Source organism: Furipterus horrens, unplaced genomic scaffold, assembly GCF_987537825.1.
Source record: "Furipterus horrens unplaced genomic scaffold, mFurHor1.1.pri manual_scaffold_15, whole genome shotgun sequence".
NCBI lineage: Eukaryota > Metazoa > Chordata > Mammalia > Chiroptera > Furipteridae > Furipterus > Furipterus horrens.
In genome coordinates, this window is record NW_028327185.1 from 18,667,727 (window position 1) to 18,691,540 (window position 23,814).

A 23,814-nucleotide genomic window follows, 5' to 3' on the forward strand; every position below is an offset into this window, starting at 1 on the left:
TCCACGCTTGGTAGGTGATACTACTATATTTTTTTCCTTAGAACACCGGTGCACCAGTGCCTGCTCCTACTTGTTTGCTGGCATTTGCAAGATGATAATAACATGAGTGAGCATGTAGCAAAAGATTATCATGGAAAACTTAGCAAGTTTTCATCATGCCTGGTCTTAAGACAGCTCGTTTCTCTTTCTCTTTTCTTTGTGGATACCGCGGCTCCTCACTGTAGATTTATATCGTGGACCTACAGCTATTTCTGTTGCTGGCCTTGTTGCTAACGAGTGGGACGGAATTTAATATAGCAATGTGTCATGTCGTTCCTCGGAGGGCTTTATCACTTCCAGGTGCTTCACAGCCACTGGTACCGGGGAAGCTAAAGGTAGCTGATGCTGCCTACATGTGTGATTGGAGGGCTGGGAGTGAGCTGGAAGGAGGGACAGGACGCTGCTGACATCTTCCATCATGACAAAGGAACCACCAAGAAGACTGGCCAGGAACTCCTCTGAACTTGACAGTCCTCCAGGTGTCTGGCTTCATGGATTGTATGCTGAATTTAAAGAGATGCCATTTGAGTTGAATTAAATCTGAATCAACAGGCTAGGGCCGCCATGGCAATCTCTTTGAATTATTTTTACTTTGTATAAATATAGCTCTGCCACATGTGTTTCTCAGAACCATCCACAGTCATTCTTTTCTTACCATTTCACAATAATCTGGTGGCACCGTTGGACTAACGTTATCATTCTCACGTTTAAGATGAGGAAACAGAGTCATAGAGATGTTAAATAACCCCAGGATTATAAAGTTGGTCCCGGTGAATCCAGGACTGAAGTCTGGGTCCTTAAGCAAATAATCATCTAAAAATTGTGATTTTCTTTTTATACTGGAGGATCTTACAGAGAGGAATTGCAACACCCGCATTTACATTGTTTACTTGATTTATACATTCTTAGATATTTATCTTTAGGATAACATTGTATACAACCTGTGATGTTTTTTCTTTAAGATTCTGGTCATAAGGATTATAAAGCCGCGATGTGGTTTGAGAGCATGCATACAGCCCTCCTCCCATCCCATAAGGACTGATGAAGTGCCTCTCATAGCACACATTCTCTAGGTACCAGGGAGACAGCCACCAACAAGGCAACACCAGCTTCTGCCTTCAGGAGCCTCCAGCTCTGTCCCCCTGGTGCTGGACAGCACCTGGCTGCAGTTCCCATCTGGGTCCAGGAGTTAGATGGCTTCGCCAAGTAAGGGTCACTGAGCTGTCGACTACTGTTGCAGCTTAGGGGTTTGGAGTTCTGTCCTTGGGGTTATGCTTAACCACGGAAGGGCCTTGTGGCTGGGGCTGTGATTTCATGCCATATGGAATGACACGGGGATCCAGCTGGTTCTACAAAGGACCTGAGGTGCTTCTTGCATTGCTTTCTGTTACTGTTGCATTCCTGCTCGGGGAAAATGTCCCCAATAACTTCATCTTGATTGCTAAAACCTGCCTGGTATCTAAGGACTCTGGGAAGATGCTTCTTAAGCTACTCCTGCAGAGCCTTCTAAATCCTCTGGCTTCCCCTTACCACGTACAGTGGCGTCGCTTGAAGCCAGTACACGTATGGGTTCACAGCACGCTAGCATGCTGCTCTTCACTAGTCATTCATATCCTTGGCTGCCGTGGTGTGATTTCTCTCTATTAACATCACCTTTGAACTGTTTTGTTTGTATTGTGGCGCTTCAGCCAAAAGAGAACAGCTTAATTCTGCTTTGTTCCAAGGAACTAGTATTGTAGCATGTTTTATTTCTTCTGATTGGATTTCATCCTAATTGGAATGGCTCAGGCTAGAGGAAATAACTTATTAAATCTTCTGAGGTTTTTTTTTTTTTTTTTTTTTTTTTTTTTTTAAATACGCCATTTTACTGAGATCCCTTTATGTCAAAGAATTTAAGCTATTCATGGGGCCACGCCATTAGCCAGAGTCCAATCTAGTATGATCCCCATTGGCACTGAGCATTATTACACTGGTGTGTTCTATTTGCTCATTGTAGAAAAGGATGCATATATACATCAAGTGGTTTGCAGTATATGTTTTAAAAATAATGATGAGAGTGGTTGCTTGACTGCGCTCCTAATATCCTGAATTTTGTTAGGGATGAATACAAGGTGGGACAAAATTAGCTTTGCAGTTGTGACTATGCAAAACACATTTATTCTTGCATTATTATTTATTAATTATTGTATTATTTTCTGTATGAGCCTCTGTAAACCTACTTTTGCCCCACCCTGTATATTAAAATATGTTCTACCAAAAACAAAACAAATGAAATAATTAAGTCTCAAAATATACAGGTTGCAGCGATGCCCATTAAAAGGTGAGAGAGCCTGTGGAGTCTCAGCGTTGACAAGCAGATGTGTCTAGCTAATTTTTCCTAAAAACACCAGCAGAGCAAATTACTCATGAAAATTCTATTCATAGGAACTAATTGAATGCCACATTCAGTTGGATAGTGAAAACTGCATGCCACCATAACCAATAGAGAGAAATAATGAATAGGCATTTGAATTCTTTCATTTGCATGATTTCTAAAAATACCTCAGTTCCAATAGGATGGTCCATGCTTGAGAGGCACATCAGTCTGTGAGATGGTCCCCAACCCTTTAACATACATGAAGAAAAATAAAGGCGCCTGTGAAGGCGAAACTTATAAGTGGCCATTTGGATTTTCAGTAGCGTCATTCTGCAAGGTTCCCGCTGATGTAGAAAGGGCCCAGGAATCACTTTAAGTTATATTATTGTTTGCCAGAAATGTCTCATTTCCTTGTTGGTATAGACAGTCTGCTAGAAAGAATTGTTCTTTTAATTTCTCTCTTAGCTAGACTAAACCTAATGAGCTTCAGCATTCAGTATACAGAGTTGGTCCATTGATCAGCCATGCATCTGGACTGCTACGTGAATTAGTAATTGCCTAAGTGATTAACCCATTTTCGTAATGACTGATCATATATCTAAATTCAATTAAAGGGAAGAACATGGCATAAGAAATCATTTCACGTAGGAGGTCTGCCATTACAATTTTAAACAAGTTTCTCTTTCATAGTTTACACATTTTTAAATGGATGCAAAAATCACACCCAACTGGGTTTGACTTTAAAACCTGTGCTAGTTGACCCAAGGTAGGAACCTACTTGGCTGAATGTATAAGCTGATAATTGCCTTTTAGTTCTAAACATGGGCTTTTTTCTTAGTAATTATTAAAGCAATACATGATCATTGTCAAAACATTTAGAAAGTTTAAAAATGTAAATAGACAAATCACTTTTATTCTCATGGTGCAGAGACAGCCACTGTCAGTATTTTAGTGTGTACCCTTTCTGACCTTTTTCTGAGTGGCTTTTCCTCTCTTGTCCTTTCTTTTGGGTTCTCTGCATTGTAGCCATTTGAGAATGATTTAACGAGTGCTCCTCCTTCTCGGGTAAGTTCTTTCAACTGGAAAGGCGAACGGGTCTCTCTTGCTAATATAAGCAGTAGGGTGATGTCAGTGGTGGCAGGGGTGGTTTTGGTGGTGGAGGAGGTACAGGTGGTGGTGGTGGTGGTGGTGGTGGAGGAGGTACAGGTGGTGGTGGTGGTGGGGGAGGAGGTGGTGCTGGTGCTGGTGGTGGTGGAGGAGCTACAGGTGGTGGTGGTGGGGGGGAGGAGGTGCTGGTGCTGGTCTTGGGGGAGGAGGTACAGGTGGTGGTGGTGGGGGGGAGGAGGTGCTGGTGCTGGTGGTGGTGGTGCCGGTGGTGGTGGAGGAGGTGGTGCTGGTGCTGGTGGTGTGGTGGTGGGTTTAATGTTGGAAGTTGTAGGAATGCCAGTGGGGCACATCCCAGGGCACTTAAAAAGAAGTGGAGGACCTATAGTTGCCAGTGGAGGTCAGCCATGCCAGATTCTGAACAGCGATCACGGATGACTGAGGCTTTTATAAAGGGTAGCCAAAGTTCAGTTGGCTAGTTACTTTCCTGGGATATTTGGTGATTGACATTTGGTGACAGAAACAGTGTCTTACCAATTTAGTTGTAAGAGTTGAGGCAAAGGGTACTTTTGAGGGATTCATAACTAACCATTCTTTCAGAAGCTCATGGTTCTGAGGAATTTTGTATGTTTTCTGATGTGTCTGAATACTGCAACTTCCGGCATTGTTTGCAAGCCTGTTGACAGCATGTCTGCACAGTCACACACAGAGACACACAGACACACGCATGTACATAGACACACACACAGCTTCTGCACATATGATCTTGCTTCCCCAACATCTGGGGAAGTACCTGAAAGTTTCATTACTTTTGCTATTTTGCTCACTCACAGTTTATTTTTCTGGGTGAGTTCTTGTTGAGGTAGAACAAACGGATGCTTCAGATAAAATATTCTACTGAAATATTTCAAAGTAAACCAACAAATATGCATTAAGAACAAGGTGATAGGCTAACTGCTGAATGGTCAAGTGTCACAGTTAAATTATTGCTTGTCTTCCAGAATTTTTATCTACCCCAAATGTTTGTTTTTCCTTTTTCTACCATAACCAAAGTGATTTCTCAGTCTTCTTTCTGCACATTGGTGAGCTTAAAATTTATATTTCTAGAAATCCTCTTTGTTGTACACTGAAAATATCTATGACCCAGGGAAACCAAGCTTACCTTAAGCAGTTTAGCATTAGAGGAAACTAAATCTCCATTTTCTTGCAGAAATCAAAGAGTAGCATAAGTAACCAGTATGCCCCTTAAAAATACAATATGTTTCTAAGTAACAAACAACTCAAGATTTTACAGCTGATTTTATAAGAAGAGAAACTGAGAAAAAGGCACCCACAATCACACTGACCGATTACCAAAACTCTTAGTTCTTCCCAGGCTTTTTCTTTTTCTTTTTCGTTCTCGTTTTTAAACACATTTGTAATCATCAAGTACAGATAATATGTACATATAATTTTATATTCTGTTTTTCTCTTGTAATGTTAATATATTTCCCTACAGTTTTCCTGTTTTTTTTAAAATAATTTATATATTTATTTATTTGTTTGTTTATTTATTCACTTTTAGAGAGAGGGGAAAGGAGAAAGAGAGGGAGAGAAACATCACTGTGTGGTTGCCTCTCACTTGTGCCCCCAACTGGGGACCTGACGTGCAACCTAGTCATGTGCCCTGACTGGGAATCGAACCAGCGACGCTTGGCTCGCAGGCTGACGCTCATTCCCCTGAACCCCAGCAGCCAGGGCTCCTAATTGTTTTTGACTTGCTACATACCATTTCAGGAGTGAATGTACCATAATTTGTTTTACCATTCCCCTTGACTTGGATTTGAGGCTGCTTCACTTCGGTGAGTTTTTACGTGCTTGTGTGGGCTGCTGCCGGCTTTCTGTGCAAAAGAGGCGGGTGAAAAGGCGGATGGGCTGAGAGGACCACGGGCATGCGTGCAGAGCTCATAGGCATGAATTCCAGGATTCGGTGGACGTGACAGGGTGTGATCTTCCTCGGAGAACACAGTGGTTCAGAACACACGTTTTGAAGTCAGTCAGACCTTGGTTTTATTTCTGATTCCACATAGCTGTGTTACTAACCTCGAAAAATTTCTCTGAAACTTTCCATGAGCCTCAGTGTTTAGATCTGCAAAGTGGGCATAGCTGCGTCTCCCTCATGAGGTCATTATGAGGGTAAAATCACTGGTACATAGCAGTGCTCATAAAATGGTTGCTCGTTTTGCCTCATCCAGACAGAAACATCATTCACTTCTTTAGTCCGCATTTACCCAGTACCCGCGGTGTGTCTGGCACTAGCTCGGTGTTGGCAAGGTGGAGGAGAATAAGGTTCAGTGCCTGCCTGGTGGATCCCAAAGTCTCCAGGGACTCAGAGGAATAAATGGAGAAGCTGGGGGACAGGATGGCACGCGGAAAGTGTCATAGAAAAAGCCCAGAGTTTGGCACTAGCAAAAGTAAAGCTTCAGATTCGGACTTTGCTGCTTACTCATTCGTAGGCCTTGGGCAAATTATTTAAATTCTCTGCACTTCAGGTTCTGCATTTTTATTCCTGATCTATGAGTTGCTGTGAAGCTCAGAAATAAAGTAGATGCAATGTCAGGCATAACGGAGATGCTTAAAGATGATGATTATGCTTGATGTCTCCGGTGTCCCAATAGTGGCTGCTTTTTAGGATAATCAATGTGACAAATTCCACTCTTCTGATATGTCAGGGAGCGGCTCAGTTGTGCTCACATTAGTCTGAACTACATTCCATATCAGTCTAACTCTTTGTAAACTGGTCATTGTCACATGATGTGCCTGGTAATGCAGAATCACTAGAATATTCAGGTCTCACTGAACAGTATATCTTGGCCATTATGTGAAAACCAAGGAAGAATGATGTATGAAGACACTAATTGCTTCTTAATGTTAAAGGGCCTCCGTAGAACGTAGGATGGCTGCACAGCCAAGGAGACAGTTTACACCAGAGAGTCTGTCATCCCATAGACAGAACAAGGTGGTGGGAATTGAATCGATTTAGCAGGATGTCTTTATGTGGGAAGATTTCTTGCTGCTCTGTAAATGCTTATTTATTCACAGATGTAGAAAATGCTTTTCTTTTGTTCTGTTTCTATATTGTACCCTAAGTAACAGACATTCAGTATGGATGTGCTAAGGAATAACAGACGAGCACTGGCCCTCTAATTAAACATGAATAAGTATGTAATAGGAGCATCAGAAATACATTTACTTAGTCTGAAATGGAATGAGATGATGGTTGCCATTTTTATTGCTGGGGTCCTGGAGGCAAAGCATGTTGGAAACATAAATTGAATGTGTAGTATCAATTGGAATGTATTATCCAGTGCATAATCATGCTTAGTGCTTGGTAATAATCCTTCATGGTGAACTTTGAGTTTGTTTGTTTTACTCTTCAGCTATGTTTATAAAATGCAGCCAGAATTTCCAATATTTCTGCTCTTCTATCATTCAGATGATTAGTCAACCACCTTTATTCAGTATCTGCTGTGAAGCACTTTCTATAATTCTGGCTATAAATCTTGAGTTATAATTGGAATAGAAAACCAAAGTCTACAGAAAGCTCACAGAAATTTAAGAGAAAGGAAAAGCCAGAGAAAGCAAGTTATGTTCCTTCAGCCCCTGGGCCATATAGAACAATGGGACCCACAATTCAGAAATACAGCATTTAATAGCATTGTGTTGATTTGTTTGTAATTTAAAAAACAACTTGTTTTGAAATAACTTTCCACTTACAAAAAAGTTGCAAGTTAGGACTGAGAGTTTGCATATTTCCCTCACTCCGCTCCCCCGACTGGATACACATCCAGTATCATCAAGCCTTCTCCTGACCCCTTGAGAGCAGTGGCAGTCGTGATGCCCCATCAGCCCTGTGCACCCCCTTGTGCATTTCCACAAACAAGGACATTCCATGTGCCACCAACCTGCCGCTCTCCCAGTCAGGAAATCCACTTTGATACACACCCCCAGCCGGCCTACAGACCCCATTCACAATGTCCCCAGTCATCCCAACGTTGTCCTTCCCTCCCTACTGGTGCAGGAACCTACATTGTGTCCCGTTGTCATGTCCCTTTAGTCTCCTCCAACTTAGATTTCATTTTTGACTTGATGAGTTTTAGGTTTTTCTATTAATTTAGTTGCTAACAAAAAGGATTTAAAGTGGCTTATGAAAACAGACGAAACGAACAAAATAAGGAAATCTAAACTTGAGTTTAGTTGGACATCTTTTGGTGCCTACTCACGCTGAGTCGGGCAGCGCTCCCAGTGCAGGTCCTGCAGCAATGACAGGCATGGTGACACAGGCCTGTCTCACAAGCACAGGGGGCCTTGAACAAGCAGAGACAAGTGTGAGGCATCTTGGGCAAGGAGAAGCCCGGGGGTGCTTAGGGAGCATGGAGACCAGGGATTCTCCCAGAGCGAGGGCAGGACCCAGGAATGGGACTGATGGGAGGGAAGAGCAGGCCTTGCCTGGGTGTTTCTAGGAGAGGGAACAGCAGATTCCTCAGCTCGGCTCACACTAACTCCATTCTTCTTGTTGCTCAGGCGAAAAACACTGGAGTCTCCCCTGACTTCTGTCTTCTCTTGTTCCATGTGTCTGGTCTGTCAGAGAATACCCAAACTCAGAGTGCCTTTCAATGCCCCCCACTTTGTCTTTCAGGTGGCCTCCATTGGGTGTGGTCTAGGGCACTGTCATAACCTTGTGACGGGTCTCAGGCTTTTGCCCTGGATGGTGTCTTCCTAGCAGAGCACGTGGAACAGGAGTCGACCCCATCACGACACTGCCCCAAACCCTCCAGAGCTTCCCATCGGCCTCGGGAAGTGCGGGGCCTTTGGTGACCACGCCCACCTGGCTCCTCCCCTGGCTGCGGGCTCCTCCCCTGGCTGCGGGCTCCTTCCCTGGCTGCGGGGTCCTCCGCGGGAAGGTGGGGTGGAATCTGGGGAAACCTGTCGAAGGTACCCAGCAGAGGCGATGCAGGCATGTGCGGTGGAACCCCAGCAGCCAGTAGCCATTCGAGAGGCTGGAGTAGGAGAGACTTCAATTTAAAATTAGAGATGACACTGAGGTGTAAAATCAATGGTGACCATCCTAGTGCACTTCTCTCATCATGAAATAGAAGCAACTGGAGATACTCATACCCTGGAAGGCGAGCGGCACCCTGGGACATAGCTAATCATAGCTCCTGGGAGAATTTACAGTTTCCTTGGAGTTCCTTGTGCATGTGACTTGTGGAGCCGCTGTACCATTTCCAGTGTTTCATTTTGCTGCATCAGCTTGTGTCCTCTGAGGATGTCCCCCCAGCAGCGCAGGGTACCATCAGGAATATGGCCCGTGGCAGAGGGAGGCTGGACCGGCTCTTACTTCCTTGCAGAAACTCCAAGGCCAGGACCTAATGGTCCTCTTGGTAAGAGCCAATCCTTTTGGGCACGTGCTAGGAGCCAGGCATGGTGCCTGGCTTCGCATAGATTACCTCACTTAATGCTCAGAAAACCTTATGATGTATGGATACTATTGTTAGTCCCGTTTCCACAGATTAGGAAACTGAAGCTTAAAAAGGTTAAGTAACGTGGAGGTCAGACAGCTGCCGATGGCGGAGCTGAGGTACAGACTCTGTTTCCTCCTAATCCCTGTGTAATCTTCTTTCCCACTACATTGTGCTGGCATCACGTTATCTTAAAGCACACGAGGTAAGGGCTTTACTGCTTTTCACTGAAGTTCTGATTTTATATAGCAAGGGATAAGTAAATAAATAATAAATACTTAAATTAATAAAAATTAAAAAACTAATTAAAATGAAGTAAAATGTACAAAATGTTTGAAGCTTGGTGTTAGGGAATAGGGACCCTTTGGCATTATTTCAGAAGACTGTCAGGCCAGGCTTCACCGCGTACTGTAAGTGTGGGGTCTGGGTGGGCTCCAGCCGTCCCTCTGAAGGAGGCGGCACAGACTGAGAGCTCTGGCAGTTGCCTGTGACTTGGTGTTGAACAGTATTAAGTTCACGACCCTTTTTGGTATCATTAGAACGAATCGTTGGCACCTCTTCTCAGCAAGGTTCTGGCTGTCAGTCCCAAAGCCTGTGGCGCTTTGGTGGAGAGGTCTCTCAGCTGACATATCCAGAGACCTGGACATGCTGTGCATGACACCTGAGACCAGCCTTTCTTTTGCCCAAGGGCCAGCATAAGGGAGGTGCACTGTGATTATTGGTGAGCTCTGCTGGTATACAATACAAGGTTTTGTTCCAAGTGTTTTCAAAATCATAAGCTTGTTGAAAACAGTGTTTTAATCCAAAATGGAGTCTTATAGAAATGGCCTACTTGGACAATGGCTACAGGGCTATGGAAATACAAAGGAGTCTTTGTGATGTAATGTAGAGCCTCCAAAGTGTCTTCTCATCATGGGACATGTAGGAAAAGATCATATTTGCATTGCAAACTTGGGTAAGCAGTAGGCACTCATGGCCAGAGATAGCTGCCTGGAACCCTGGGTGGTCCCAGGGCCTACCTATTACCTGCCATGCAAGGTACCAAGGCTTCCATGCACCCTCCTGGCAAGGACCACCAAGACAAATGCTCTGATGGATGGGATTTTTAAACCCAGTCCCATGTTTGGCAAAAAGGACTTTATGGGGAACTTCAATTCTTTAGGTGTTTGATTATGACGATAAGTTCTCATTTGAGGAGATTCCAATTTCTGTAGTTTATTTTTTTAAAGAAAAATGGTCTTACAGCAACTCTATATTTATACCTTGTTTTAGGAGACTTAAGGTTGTTAAAAAAATAATAGGACCCCTGATTCATAACAGAAGTGGATACATGGCCTCCTATAACATGATAGAATTTGAACATCACTTCTGTGACTAGTAACTGTGACAGGTTCTCTCCTGATGGCAATTTCTAAGGAAACATTCTTAAAATTGACACTTGGGCACTGATTCTTTTCAACTGATTATATAGAACTCATCATAATTAGCAGGTTTTCTCCCAAACAATCATCATGGTTTAAAAAATAATTGACATTAATTAACCTTCTATGTGATGATCATAATAATTACCATGATATAAATAGATGAACTATGCTCTCTGATAGTTAGAAAAATGAAAGGTAGGAGGGCAGTATTGTCAACAATAGAAAGACAGAAGAGTCTTAATAGCACCAACTGAGAGGTGAAAGATCTGGCCTAGAAACCAGTGACCTTTCTGTCATGGCATCAAGGTGGGTGTTGACTGGGAGTGGAGCTACGAGACCCTGGATTGTCTGTTTTGACTTTCATGGTTCTTTATTCATCTTTCTCGTTGCCTTGGGTTTCTAGCTGAGACGTTAAAACAAAGATTAGAAGACCTGGAGAAAGAGAAAAGCAGCCTGCACTTCCAGCTTCCTTCCAGGCAGCCAGCCCTGAGCAGCCTTCTGGTCTACCTGGGAGCACAGGCCGAGGCCGCCCTGCACCAGGTTGCTCAGCAGTAAGTATTCGGGATGGCCCTCGCCCTCCTCTCCCTGGGTCTCTGCCTCTCTCAGCTCCCAGAGCTGGGAGGGGTTTATCTGGAGGGACCCTCAGTTGCTTTTTCTGGGAGGTGCCCTTTTGTTGGTTGGACAGGTGGAGGTTCCTCCCTGAGTGAGGGACCCGAGTGGGTCCCACTCCCCTCAGAAGCCCTTTTTTTGCTAATTGACAGAGAGAGGCCCTAGACATGTGCAGCCAAGGCCCGGGGGTTAAGCTTTCCTGGGAAGCCAACCTTCTGAGAAGGCGAGGTGGGTTTCCTCTTGTCAAGGGCAGCTCAGTCTCCTGTCATTGTGTTAGCCTGTCAGAGCCACGGACAGTCCCCTCTGACTGAGAGATGAAAACCATCCTCCTCCTTTTGCTACCCAAGAGTCTCCTGGCACCAGTAATGGAGAACAATCGCCCTCACTCACCGAGTGGGTTCCTCCCGGCTGCACACTTGAATCCCCTGGAGAATTTTTAAATGTTCAGTTTCCGTCCCAGACTAAGTCAGTCGCTGTGGTGGGTCCCAGGCACTGGTGTGGCTGGGAGTCAGAGAAGCACTGCTCTGGTACACTGGCTTGTGTCCTCTTTCCCCGGGGAAAGGCTTCAGAGAGCACAGGTTTGGGCTGGAGGAGGGGTCAGCCTCATCATAGTCCAGGTCTGCTTCTCCTTAGGTATGAACATGGCCACAGCAATTACGTTTTATTTCCCGTTTCCCGCGGGCCCTGACGCTCACAAGATCGGTCCACGCCGCGTGGGTGTACCTGGTGTTAGACATTCAGTGCGTCTTGGTGTCTCCCTGTGGCCTGTCTGAACAGCGAGGCCCGTTATTTTCTCGCAGCTTTGCCTGGAGTTTTGCTGGTAGCAGAGTGAGAAGCACCTGGTAGGTGCTTCCTTAGAAACGTCTGCTGAATGAACTTTTACGTGGGCTTCTTAAAAAACAAGTGAATTTCCCCCATTTCTGTGCTTTCTGTTCGCCGCATGCTGAGCTAGCACCTGCTTGCTCTCCCTTTCTCACGCGGGGCTCTTCCCAACTTGACTGTCTACTTACTTAACTCTTTCGTTTGTTCTTTGGGGTTGTTTTTTGTCCTCCACTCCAGTCTGGGCTGTGTTAACCTCTGCTGATGTATTGTGTTTCTAGTTCCTTTACAAACACTGCCTGACAGGTACTAAGTGCCTTTAAAAGTAGCTCAATTAAAAATTTTTATTGTGGTAAAATATACAAAATATGTAATTTACCATTGTAACCATATCAAGAGTGCAGTTTTGTGGCATTAAGTACGTCACATTGTGCAGTCGTCCCCACCATCCATGTCCAGAACTTTATCTTCCCAAACTGAAACTGTCCCCATGAAACTGTAACTCCCTGTGCCCCCTCCTCTAAGCCCTGGGAACCACCCCTCTACTTTCTGTCTCTATGAATCCAACTCCTCTAGGGACCTCATATAAGTGGAATCACACATTGTCTGTTCTTTTGTGACTGGCTTATTTCACTCAGCATAATGTTCTCAAGTTCATTCATGTTGTAGTTAAGTGTAAAGATTTCCTGACAGGGTCTGTAGCTGTCCTCTGGGTGCCCAGAGCCTTCTGGGGTTTTCTGGGTGTTGCAGGGCAAGGTCAACCCCCACCTGAGTTTTTCCCGGGGCCACCCTGCCTGAGTTATAAAGCCCTCAGAGATGGCTGCCACTTGTACTGGGCTTGGAGATTCCCAGGTGAGGCCAAGCTGTGAATCTAGGCTGGCTGCTGCTAGTGCCGGGCCTGTTGCTTGTGTGGGAGGATTTAGGAAGTTGTGAAGCATGAGCCCAGACCAGCCATTCATATGAAAAAGCACCTGGGGTGGGCCAGTAAGTTGGGTGGGGCAGAGTCTCCGGGGATCGCCAACATGGGTCAAACAGTGTTAGCCAGGTTGATGGAGTCTCAGATATGGCAGCAGCTTGCTGGCTCTGTGGGGGGAGGGTTTAGGAAAGGGGAAATGGCCTCTGCTCGCCCTGATGACAGGCACCCAAGTTTCTCCCTGTGCACCACTGGTGCCTTCCAAGCTGCCACCCCAGTGCTGGAGCTCAGAGGGAGTGAGTCTGAGCAGGTGAGTCGTGCGTGGGTTCTGTAAGAGGAACTGCTTGGGGCTCCAGCAGTTTCTTCCACTGACTCAGTCCCCACTGGTTTTTGCAGCCAGAGTTGTGGGGACTTATCTTCCTGGCACTGGAACCCTGGGCTGGGGGCGCTGGTGTGGGGCTGGGACTCCTCACTCCCGAGATATCCCTCCCTAATTTTTATGCACCACACGTGAGCGAGGGACCAGCCTGTTGTTACACGTCTGCGACCCTCCTACCGGTCTGGATGGATGTGGTTTCTTTAATTCCATAGCTGTCAGATCTCCATTCAACTTGTTTTCTGATGGTTCTGAGTGATGGTGGTTCTGTATTTTAGTTGTAATTTTGATGTGGTTGTGGGAGGAGAGCCATGTCTGCCTACTCTGCCATTTTGACCGGAAGTCAGTTATTCATAATTAAAAAAAAATTCTTTCAATATGCCAAATGCCCATCTGAGCCTGTCACATTTGTCATCAACAAGAGTATCTGGATTTGCAGGTCTCCCCTAAACTAGGGGCTGTGGCTGCAGCTTTCACAGTGGCCACCAGGGAGACATGGTGCTGGGCTGGAGCTCACACAAGCCCTGAGCCTGGTCAGAGGGTTTCTCAAGCCAAGGGGGAAACAGGATGCTTTCCAATGAATGGCGCTTTCCATTGACTTGGCAAATTTTCAATGAATTAATAACACAAATAAGCGTCTCCAAACCTTTTGGGATCAAGTATTTCTTTGAGAATCTGGTAAGAGCTGTAGACTTCTGTCACCAAGCCACATATGTACAGATACACAAGCAACTGCAGGCAGTTTCAGGGGTCACACAGATCCACCCGCTATTCAGGGGTCCTTGGATCTCAGGTTAACAAAATTTTGTTTAGAATGACTTAAGGAAATATGAACACCCAAGTACGATCAGCTACTTCAATTTTAACTTTTACTCTCACTTTGTTTGTTACAACCCCTGTTGAATTAAGCTTTTTAAGAAGCACAGCTTAGTTCTCTAAAGCTTGTGTAGACCAGCCTGAATCACACCTGGTTTGTCGAGGTCCTTCCAGTGGGCCAGGGAACTTTAGCTGCTACCTGGTGTGGGTTAACCTGCTCCTTCAAGAGCAGACATGAGTACTCTCAGTAATACAAGTGGTTCCCTGGGGTGCCGCTCTTCAGTGGGTACCAGTGCAGCATGGTTTTACTCTCCTTCAGTCTCCATGTGCCGTTGAGTAGACCTTTCCCATTTCTTTAGGAAATCTTGGGCAGGTAGCAGAAATGTCTGGGGCATTTTCGGTGACCGATGTTCATTCACGCAGTCCAGTTTGGAATGTAATTAATTACACACCCACTTCAAATCTTTCCCTGTCCAGAGTCTGTAACCCTCTCCTTGTTGGTCACTGCTGCCTCTCCGGCCACGGGAGGCTGGGAACCCCCAGGAGGCAGGTGTTGACAAACCTGCTTTCTTCTGGGACTCGGGCAGGTTCCTCAGGGCCTCCCGCTGCCCAGATGCTGGTGAGAATGAAGCTGCCTCTGCCTGACCCGGGCAGCCACCACTTTTCACGTATGACAGCCCCTTTCTGGAGTCCCTTTGCCCAGCGGCACGCTTGTTGGGAGGACAGCTTCTGTGATGTCTCCTCCACTCATAGGAAGCTCATGTGTCTTTGCCACAGTGAATGGTGGGCAGACCCTGTCCACCCATGCAGTGATCAGCTCAGTAATACATTGCGTATCGGCTTTTCCTCTTTCTTGCTCCCTCCCTCTTAGTTTTGTGGGAATCACTTCTCCAAAAAACAGCCTCAACTCAGATCCCTACCTCAGACTTTGCTATTAAGGGAACCCAAGTTTAGACAGCCAATGTCCACGCTGGAGAATCAGATGTGAGTCTTCCTTTTAGCAGGCATCCCCCTGCCCCCATCTTATGAGTGAGTAGGGAACTTCCTTCTTTTCCTTTGGCTTCAGTGGAGAGCATATCCCCTTTTTTGCCTTCCTGTGGTGCTGGGGGAGGGGTGGGAGAAGCACCCCTCCTGGAGATTCCACTTCCTGCATGGCCTGTGTGTGTGTGTGTGTGTGTGTGTGTGTGCGTGTGCGCACGCGTGTGTGTGTGCTGAGTGACGGGTGACTGTGGCAGCTTTGTTTGTGCAGCCCCAGGGAGGGGGCACCCCACCCCACTGTCAGCCATTTAGAACGTGGGGCACGGAACACTCTGTCCTTCAGCTTTAGCTTCTGATGCTGGAGCCACCGGAAGAGCCCACCTCGATGTCCTGCGACAGCAAAGGTCAGAAGAGAACAGAGAGGCATCTATTCTTGTTCCAGTCAAAAGAAAGTTAATTTTTCCTTTTTCCTAAGAGAGGAGTTTGCTTTACTTTTACATATATGACTATAATTTTCGCATTAATATTTTGCATTTCTCTGACTTTACATTCTATGCGTTTTCCCACTGGACCTTCACCGGTATGTACACTAAAATTGGTCATATGTACAACCTAAGTTGTGTGTGCGCACAATGTCCTTGTTAAAGACTCTTTAACGCGTCTCAGTTGGTTGGAGTATTGGCCCATAAACCGAGGGGTCATGGGTTCAGTTCCTGGTCAGGACACATGCCTAAGCTGTAGGTTCAGTTTGTCGGGGTGCGTATGAGAGGCAATGGATTGATGTTTCTCTCTCACGTCGCTGTTTTTCTCTCCCCTTCCATTCCCCTCTCTCTACAATCAATAGGAATGTCCTTGTGTAAGGATTTAAAATAAAGACCTTTCCCCAATGGACAACTTAAAACAGAAGTAAACAAAATACAGCCAAGTTTAAAAACGAAGCTGTATAGTTGTTTCCCAATGGGGCTTATTGAGGCAGAGTGCTGGCTTGCCTGTCCAAATATTTTCTGCGCACTGTCTTTCCGTTGGAAAGAGAAGAGATTAATGTTGTGTAGCTCATGATGCTTCTGGATTGAGCCATTTTTCCTCTATTCCCTTCGACGCATGTGGTTCTTTATGCCCAGTTACTTGTTATGTGGAGAATACCATGCCACAGAAATCTGTGACGATCAGCTTTAAGTTCACAGATGGAAGGAAGATACAATGAATAAAACCTAGAAAATAATTGTTACAGACACATTTTACCAGTGCTAAAAATATGAGAGTGCCACATTATGATACAGCATAAAAATAGTCATTGTTGCCAGCATACAGGAGAGGAATTGGATGGGCATCGGCATGCCACCTGTCCCGTTCCCAGGAGCCCCCTTCTGACCCTTGTCGTCACCTCTGGAAGAGAAGGGAGGAAGGACAACAGAGAAAAATAACCTGAGGTGAGCCAGAGAGGGCTCCTCTGAACTTGTTTCAGAATTCATCATCGTCATCGGCAGCCGTCCGTCTCGAGAGACGATGGCGTAGCTTCTTGAGAGTCTATCTGCACCGCCGAGAGTGGCTGTGCAGTCCGACTCGGGAGTGACAATCCCTGCCGCACTTGGTACAGGTGAAGGCAGATGGCTGTTGTTGCTGCTGCTGACGCTGCTTCCGCCTCGATCTTTTCTGGACCGCCTCCTCGTTGCGCGCAGCCTCTGCCCGTGACGTACCTTGCCTGACCGCGAGCCTCCAGGCTAGGCGGTCGTCTGCTTGAACTTCCCATGTGTTGAGATTGATGGAGCATTGTGTCATGTCCTTTTTGCAGATGTCTTTGAACCGCAGTTTTGGGCACCCTGTCATCCTCTGGCCTTCTGCTAGCTCGCCGTAGAGGAGGTCTTTGGGAATACGGCCTGCATCCATTCTTTTGACATGGCCGAGCCACCTGAGGCGTCTCTCACTAAGAACTGCATGCAAACTGCTCATGTTGGCTCGCTTCAGCACCTCGGTGTTGGGGACCTTATCCTGCCCGGCGACATGCAGGACGCGTCGCAGGCACCTCATGTGGAAGCTGTTGAGTTTCCTTTCGTGCCTTGCGTAGGTGGTCCACGTCTCGCTGCCATAGAGGAGAGTGCTGAGTACGCAGGCTTGGTAGATGCGCAGTCTGGTTTTCTCAGTGAGGCTGGAATTGTTCCACGCTCGCCGGTTCAGTCTGGCCATAACTGTGGCTGCCCTGGCGATTCTCCGGTTGACCTCCAAGTCAACTGACAGAGAGCTCGAGATGGTGGACCCGAGGTAAGTGAAGTCGTTGACAACCTCCAGGGTGTATCCGTCGATGGTGATGCATGGGGGAGTCCCCGTGCCTTGAGCCATAACGTTCGTCTTCGTCAGGCTGATGGCTAGTCCGAACTCCTTGCATGCGTGGGAAAGGCAAGTGACTAGCTGCTGGAGTCCCTCTTCGGAGTGTGATGTCAAGGCTGCGTCGTCGGCGAAGAGCATCTCACGGATGAGCACCTCTTTGACTTTGGTCTTGGCTCGTAGACGGGCCAGGTTGTAGAGCTTGCCATTGGATCTGGTGTGAATGAAGACACCCTCGCTGCAGTCCTTAAAGGCGTATTGGAGGAGCATGGAGAAGAAGATTCCGAACAGCGTAGGCGTGAGGACGCAGCCCTGCTTTACTCCACTGCTGATTGGGAAGGCCTCAGAGGTTGCGCCGTTGTAGGACACCGTGCTGTGCATGTTGTCGTGAAAGGACATGACCACAGCAAGCAGATGTGGTGGACAGCCAATCTTCCGTAGCAAGCTGAAGAGTCTGCTTCGACTGACCAGATCAAACGCCTTCGTGAGGTCGATAAAGGCGAGGTAGAGTGGTTTATGCTGCTCGTGACACTTCTCCTGCAGCTGGCGTAGGGAGAAGATCATGTCCACTGTTGATCGGCCAGCTCTGAAGCCACACTGGGACTCTGGGTAGACGCGGGAAGCAAGGGTCTGCAGGCGGGCAAGAGAGACCCGGGCGAATACTTTGCCGACAGTTTCAGAATTAGTGGAGCATAAATAGAAGTTTCCAGATAAGGCCTTCCGCATCACCCTCTTCGCTCAAATACAACTGAAGTCTGTCCTGAAACCAATGACATTGCTTTTATAAACCCAGTTAAATATGCACGTGGTCCTCTTGTAGGGTAGTCACTTCTCTGTATAAGACAATGGTGCTCAGCTTCCTAAGGAATATGACTTTTATTCTATTCCCCTTACTGTTTAGACCTAAATCATATATATAAAGGAAGAACTACGAAGTGACCTACATCACGTCTGGGGATTTTTACAGTCCTTGATTGTGCTGTCAGAGTGGCCTCCATAATGTATGACTGTTGGATTTAAAACATACTTCCGTGATTTTATGTGACTGACGCCAACCACGTCTTTATCACTGTCTTCCCAGAGAGAGAGAGAGAGACGGAAACACATCAGCCATGTGACATAAATTGGATAGAACGGTCATCTGTAGGGGGCAGCCATTAGCAAAGGTGTCCAGAAGTGCTGCACTCAACTCCTGTTGCCAGAAACAAGTCACCTCAGTGGAGGTGTTCGTAACTGTGATCACGAGAGCACTGGCGTCACCCTGTGGGTCCTTGTGATTGAAATCACAGCGTTGTTCCAGGCTTGGTGCGACACAGCAGGTTTTCTGGCACAGCGAAGGCGGCATTCTTGTCTGGGCGAGGGCCCCTCTGTGTTACGCACACAACCGTACAAACCGCAGCACCTGCCATGAGCCATTTTGCCTTGCGTCCTGGCGGGTGGATTGTCTCGCCTGTCCCCTGCCTGGTTGGCATTCTCCAGATGCTTCCAAAGGTGGCCCTCTGAGCACAGGGTGCGCACTGCAGGGGCCGAGGGAGGAGGTGGCACTGTGGGTTCATCCCAGGCACACTCTCATTAACCACTGCCCCCAGGAAACGCTGACACCCAGTTGGTGTTCCAGCCTTTTCTCACAGAAGTCACGTGGTGAGGGCTATCACTGGGATGAAAAATGTTCTCTTGTGCAACTTGGAGTTCAGCCACTTTCAGGGGTTCTGGGATCTTATTCTACAAACGGGATCTATCCTTCCAGAAATGACTGGGGGAAAACACAGAAGTAGAAAGGCCAGGATTTTTCCAGCTGTGGGCAGCCCCAGATGGGGGCCTGCGTGACACCTCGGGCCTGAGCCTAGAGGTCTGAGACACCCCGAAAGGGCCCCAAGTGCTGCTCTGACATCCCACACTCCTGTTGTAATTCTCGCCCCGCCACCAGGGATGTGCTTGTTTTACATACTGATTCGTTTACAGCAGTGAAGCTAATTTGCTCCGACATTGGGGATTACACATTGAGAATGTTATATATTAATGGAACAGCATTGTTGAAGGAAGAGGCAGCGGGGCTCCGAGGACTGGAGGTTGGAAACAGGGAAGCCTGTCCCTTGCTTCATTCCCGAGCTGTTGTCTGTCCTGGGGCCACCGCTCAGCCCTCTGGATGGCTTTCTGTACCCCAAGTCAGAGCCTGAGAGGTAAAGCGAGAGGGGTTTCTGTTAATCACAGGGGCTTTCCTGATGGATTAAGTAATGAATGTGATTAACCATAATAGGGAGAATTCCCAGTTACCCACCTGTAGCTCCTCTTAGCTGATTTCAATTAGATGTTAATTTCCTTCAATAGCTTCCATCCCAACCCAGATGGTATCTGTTTAGGAAATTCAGGAAATATTTGCATAAGCAGAGCGAATTGGGAAATACATTTGTGCAAAGAAGTGATCTAATGCGATAGAAAGCTGAATATAAACGAGTTCTGGATTTTCTAGGCAGCGGACTCAGTAAATCATTCAACACATATTTGCTAAGCCCCCGCTCAGTGCTGGGCACTGGGGACAGAGCGTGAGATGGTGCAGTCTCTCTGCTCCAAGGCTCACAGGCCAGAACGCGTGGCTGTGGGGATGGGCCAGGCTCTGGGGCCTGGAGGAGGAAGCGCATCCAATTCCCGCAGATGACAAGAGGCGATGATGGATCCGTTCTCGAGACGTCCTCCCTGATGTATCTAAAGATCCGCAGAAACAGTCCATCTTCTTTTTAGATCAAAAGTATATTTACTTATTTTTACATTCAGTATTATTTTGTATTAGTCTCAGGTGTACAACATAGTGGTTAGACAATCATATATTTACACAGGTGTTCCCTGATATTTCCAGTACCCACCTGGCACCGTACATAGTTATTACATATTATTACCTGTATTTCCTATGCTGTACTTTACGTCCCTGAGACTATTTTGGAACTGCCAATTTGTACTTCTTAATGCCTTCTCCTTTTTCACCCATCCCGCTAACCCTCTCCCGTCTGGCAACCATCAGTCTGTTCTCTGTATCTGTGAGTTTGCTTCTGTTTAGTTGTTCATTTATTTTGTATTTTTTAGATTCCACATATATGTGAAATTATATGGCATTTGTGTTTCTCTGTCTGACTTATTCATTAGCATAGTACCTTCTAGGTTTATCCATGCAAATAGTAAGATTTCATTCTTTTTTATGGCCGAGCAATATCCCACTGTATCCATGTACCGCAGCCTTTTAATCCACTTGTCTATTGGCGGGTGCTTGGGTTGCTTTGAGAGCTTGGCTATTACAAATAATGCTAAAACGAACACAGGGGTACATATATTTTTTGAATTAGTGTTTTGGATTTCTTCGGACATACACTCAGAAGTGGAATCGCTGGGCCATAGGCTGTTCCACCTTAAACTTTTTGAGGAACCTCCGAAGAGAAACATCCCGTCTTTCATCTTCACCACCCTGCAGAAGACAGCGTGTCTGCCGTACATGAGCACAGCGCTCATTTCCCGGTACAAACACTGAGACACGAAGGACCGCCAACAGCAAACTCTCTGTGGGCAGAAGGGCCTGCACACAGTAGGTGCTCAGTGGTCGTTGCTGAATAAACTTGATCCCCATGATCAGCAGTGCAGGGAAACTATTATCATCACTCTCTTCCTTATCTCCAAAACCAAGAGGGTGAGGTTCAGAGAGCTTTGGGAAGTTCAAGGATGCACAGCCAGAAAAAGGAGAAACTACGGCTGGAGCGGTGGTTGTGTGTCTGCCTCCCAGGGGGTGCTGAGCCCTGCCTGTCATTTTCAGCTGCCCCTGTTGAACAGAGAGCCAGGGACTCGATCAGTGGGTGTGGGTGCACGTGACCGGAAGCCAGGAGGAAGCAGAAGTGTATCATCTTGCAGAGAGCCTCGCCTGGCTTGTGGAAGCAGCCGCCCCCATCGCTGACTCCTCGCCTCTCTTACTGCTCTCTGTGACTACGAACAAGTCACTTAATTCTGTGACATGCTTTCCTCGTTGATAAAGCCGTAGTGATAATATCCTCAGTGAGAAGTGAGTGTGATAAAAATGGTCAGGTCTGGTGTACAGAAAATTCTCAGTTCATACGCGTTTATTTCACTCTTATCAGTTTAAAAATTTCACGATTTCTGTCGTTATTTCCCTGTAAGCACATGGAACAGAGAATAACGGGTCTTAAAATAAATTTCTGAATTGTGTGGTATGTTACAATGAGTAAGCATTTTTAGAGATGATTCAGAGAAACCCAGGAATACGAACCAGGCTTCTTTTTCCCTAGCTGCCACTCTAACTTAGAAAAGCTGAGTGACACATTTTCTACCAAAGTTTCTAAAAATATTAAGGCTGCTTCACTGCAGTGCTAGGTGGGCTCACTTGTTTTAAGTGCCGCGTGGAGATTTAGGAAGTGGGAGAGCCACTTCCACCTTTCAGCTCCTATGTTGGCGATTTGAGCCTTGGTGGAGCGTTTATGCACAGCCTGCATTTTCCCATTGGTGAGTCTGTCCCCTGCTCTGTGTGGGACTCAAGTCTATTCACGGCTGTGTCTTTAGCCCCCAGGCACAGCCCATGGTACACACGAGGTGAACTTAATAGTGTTTTTCCTGTTTCTGAATGAATGAATGAAATGGATTAGAAGTGAAAGGAGATAAACAGAGCACAGCATATATCAGGGTCAGTTACTCATTTTCTTTTCTAAGAAACGTGGAGGTGGTGATACCCAGCGAATGCACAAATTCGCTCGAAGAGCCTAAAGTCAGTACGCGAGTGGCCGCTGTAGTCTGGCTCTGTGGCAGGAGCTTCTCGGGGAGGAGGGGAGCATTGCCTCATGGCAAAGCTCTTGACACCTGCTTCTCTGTAGAGAAGACGCCCTTGACCATTAATGTATGGATGGGGTTATTTATTTTTTAAAAAATTCTTTTTAAAGATTTTATTTATTTATTTTTAGAGAGCGGGAAATGGAGGGAGAAAAGAGAGGGAGAGAAGCATTGATGGCCCACAACCCAGGCATGTGCCCTGACTGGGAATGGAATTGGCAACTTTTTAGTTCGTAGGCTGGTGCTCAATCCGCTGAGCCACACCAGCCAGGGTAGGACGGGGTTTATTCCAAACACAGACATGTCTGCTTTGTCCAAGGACTACAGCAGGTTGGTTGTGTTAAAATATTTAAGTAAAATCATGCAGTTACTTAGTGTATGTACTAGGAAACATTTTTATTACAGTTATAAAAACAATACATGCTCAGAAAAGTTAGAAAGTAAAAGATTGGCCATAAGAAATCAGCCCATCACCTGGAGATAAGAACTGATAGAATTACTGGACATTTTTCTGCCATCTATTTTATACACATTATTTGAACTGGAGGACATTTTTTCATTGCTTTTTTTAGAGAGAGAGGATGGGGGATAGAGAAACGTCCATGTGAGAGAGAAACATTGATTGCTTGCTTCCTGTACGTACGGGACTGGGGATCGAACCCGTCACCTTTTTTTGGTTAAGGGATGAGGCTCCATCCAACTGAGCCACATCGGCCAAGGCACACATTCTTTTTATGATAGTTGGTTCATAACACACATATTATCGTAACAGCTGCTTTAAAAAGAGCCATATAAAATGAACATTTCCCGTGCATTTTCAGCTTCTTTGACCCAATTTTAGCGGCTGTGTGGTCCTCCTCAGGTGGCTGAGCCGTGGTTTACTGCTCTCGTCCTCATTTTGGGCCACAATTGCAGTGTTTTCAGTTTCTGGCCACTAAGAAAAGAAAGTATTTTTGTAGTTACTCTTTGTGCACAGCTATGATTATTTACATACAATGAATTCTTAGAAGTGGGACTACAAGATTCAAAGTTATATTTTAAGTCTAATTTTTATGGTTTATGCAAACTTTTGAAAGTTTGTTAGGTGAAAAAAGATATTTTATGTTGCTTGAATTTGCACTTAAAACCATTTTTGATGACGAAAGGGCTGTAAATTAACCCTCTGTAATTCCTTTTTTTGAATTGCTGAGAGGGGTGCTCATCTCTTCTTGGGTTCATAGAACTCTTGAAGTTAGCAAGATTTCCTTTTTTTCTGTCCCAGCTTGTCGTTTGCCGTTTACTTTTAGTTACGGTGTTTTCTTAGACATAATTTCCTTGAATTGTTGACATAGTTTTGCTTAGGGCACAGTTTTTCCCAGTCAGTCGTGTGGAGTTAGAAACCGAACGCTCTAGGGATGAACTGAGTGGCCTTTGTTCAGGTCTGATATCCCTCATGACGATAATCAGCGTGGTCGCTCCCCAGCTGTGGTCTGGGCTCCAGCCTGGGCCGCGTTTCACCAGCGTGGCTTTAATCAAACATGCCAACTCCTGCAAGAAGAAGGGAGAGCCAAACAGATTTTAAGTGGTTTTGACAGTTTTTTAACAAAACATTTCTGAGAAGCTCTGACCTTAGCATCTGCAAATTAGTCATACCCCCTTTTACTCTCCACGGCCAAGATCAGCCCTGGAGTCTGGCTCTATCTGGATGGTCAAGGCAATGCTGTCCAGTAAATATAATGCAAACCACATCCATGACTTTA

General features: G+C 46.1%; 1 protein-coding gene across 2 annotated transcripts in view; it reads left to right on the forward strand.

Moving 5' to 3' along the window:
- The window catches only part of DISC1 (DISC1 scaffold protein), a 247,429-nt gene that overhangs the window by 61,780 nt on the left and 161,835 nt on the right, over window positions 1–23,814 (forward strand). For both annotated transcript variants that reach the window (XM_090263358.1, XM_090263359.1), the window contains exon 4: window positions 10,828–10,975. In XM_090263358.1, the coding sequence (XP_090119484.1) occupies window positions 10,828–10,975 (148 nt within the window). The remainder of the gene's footprint in view (window positions 1–10,827; window positions 10,976–23,814) is intronic.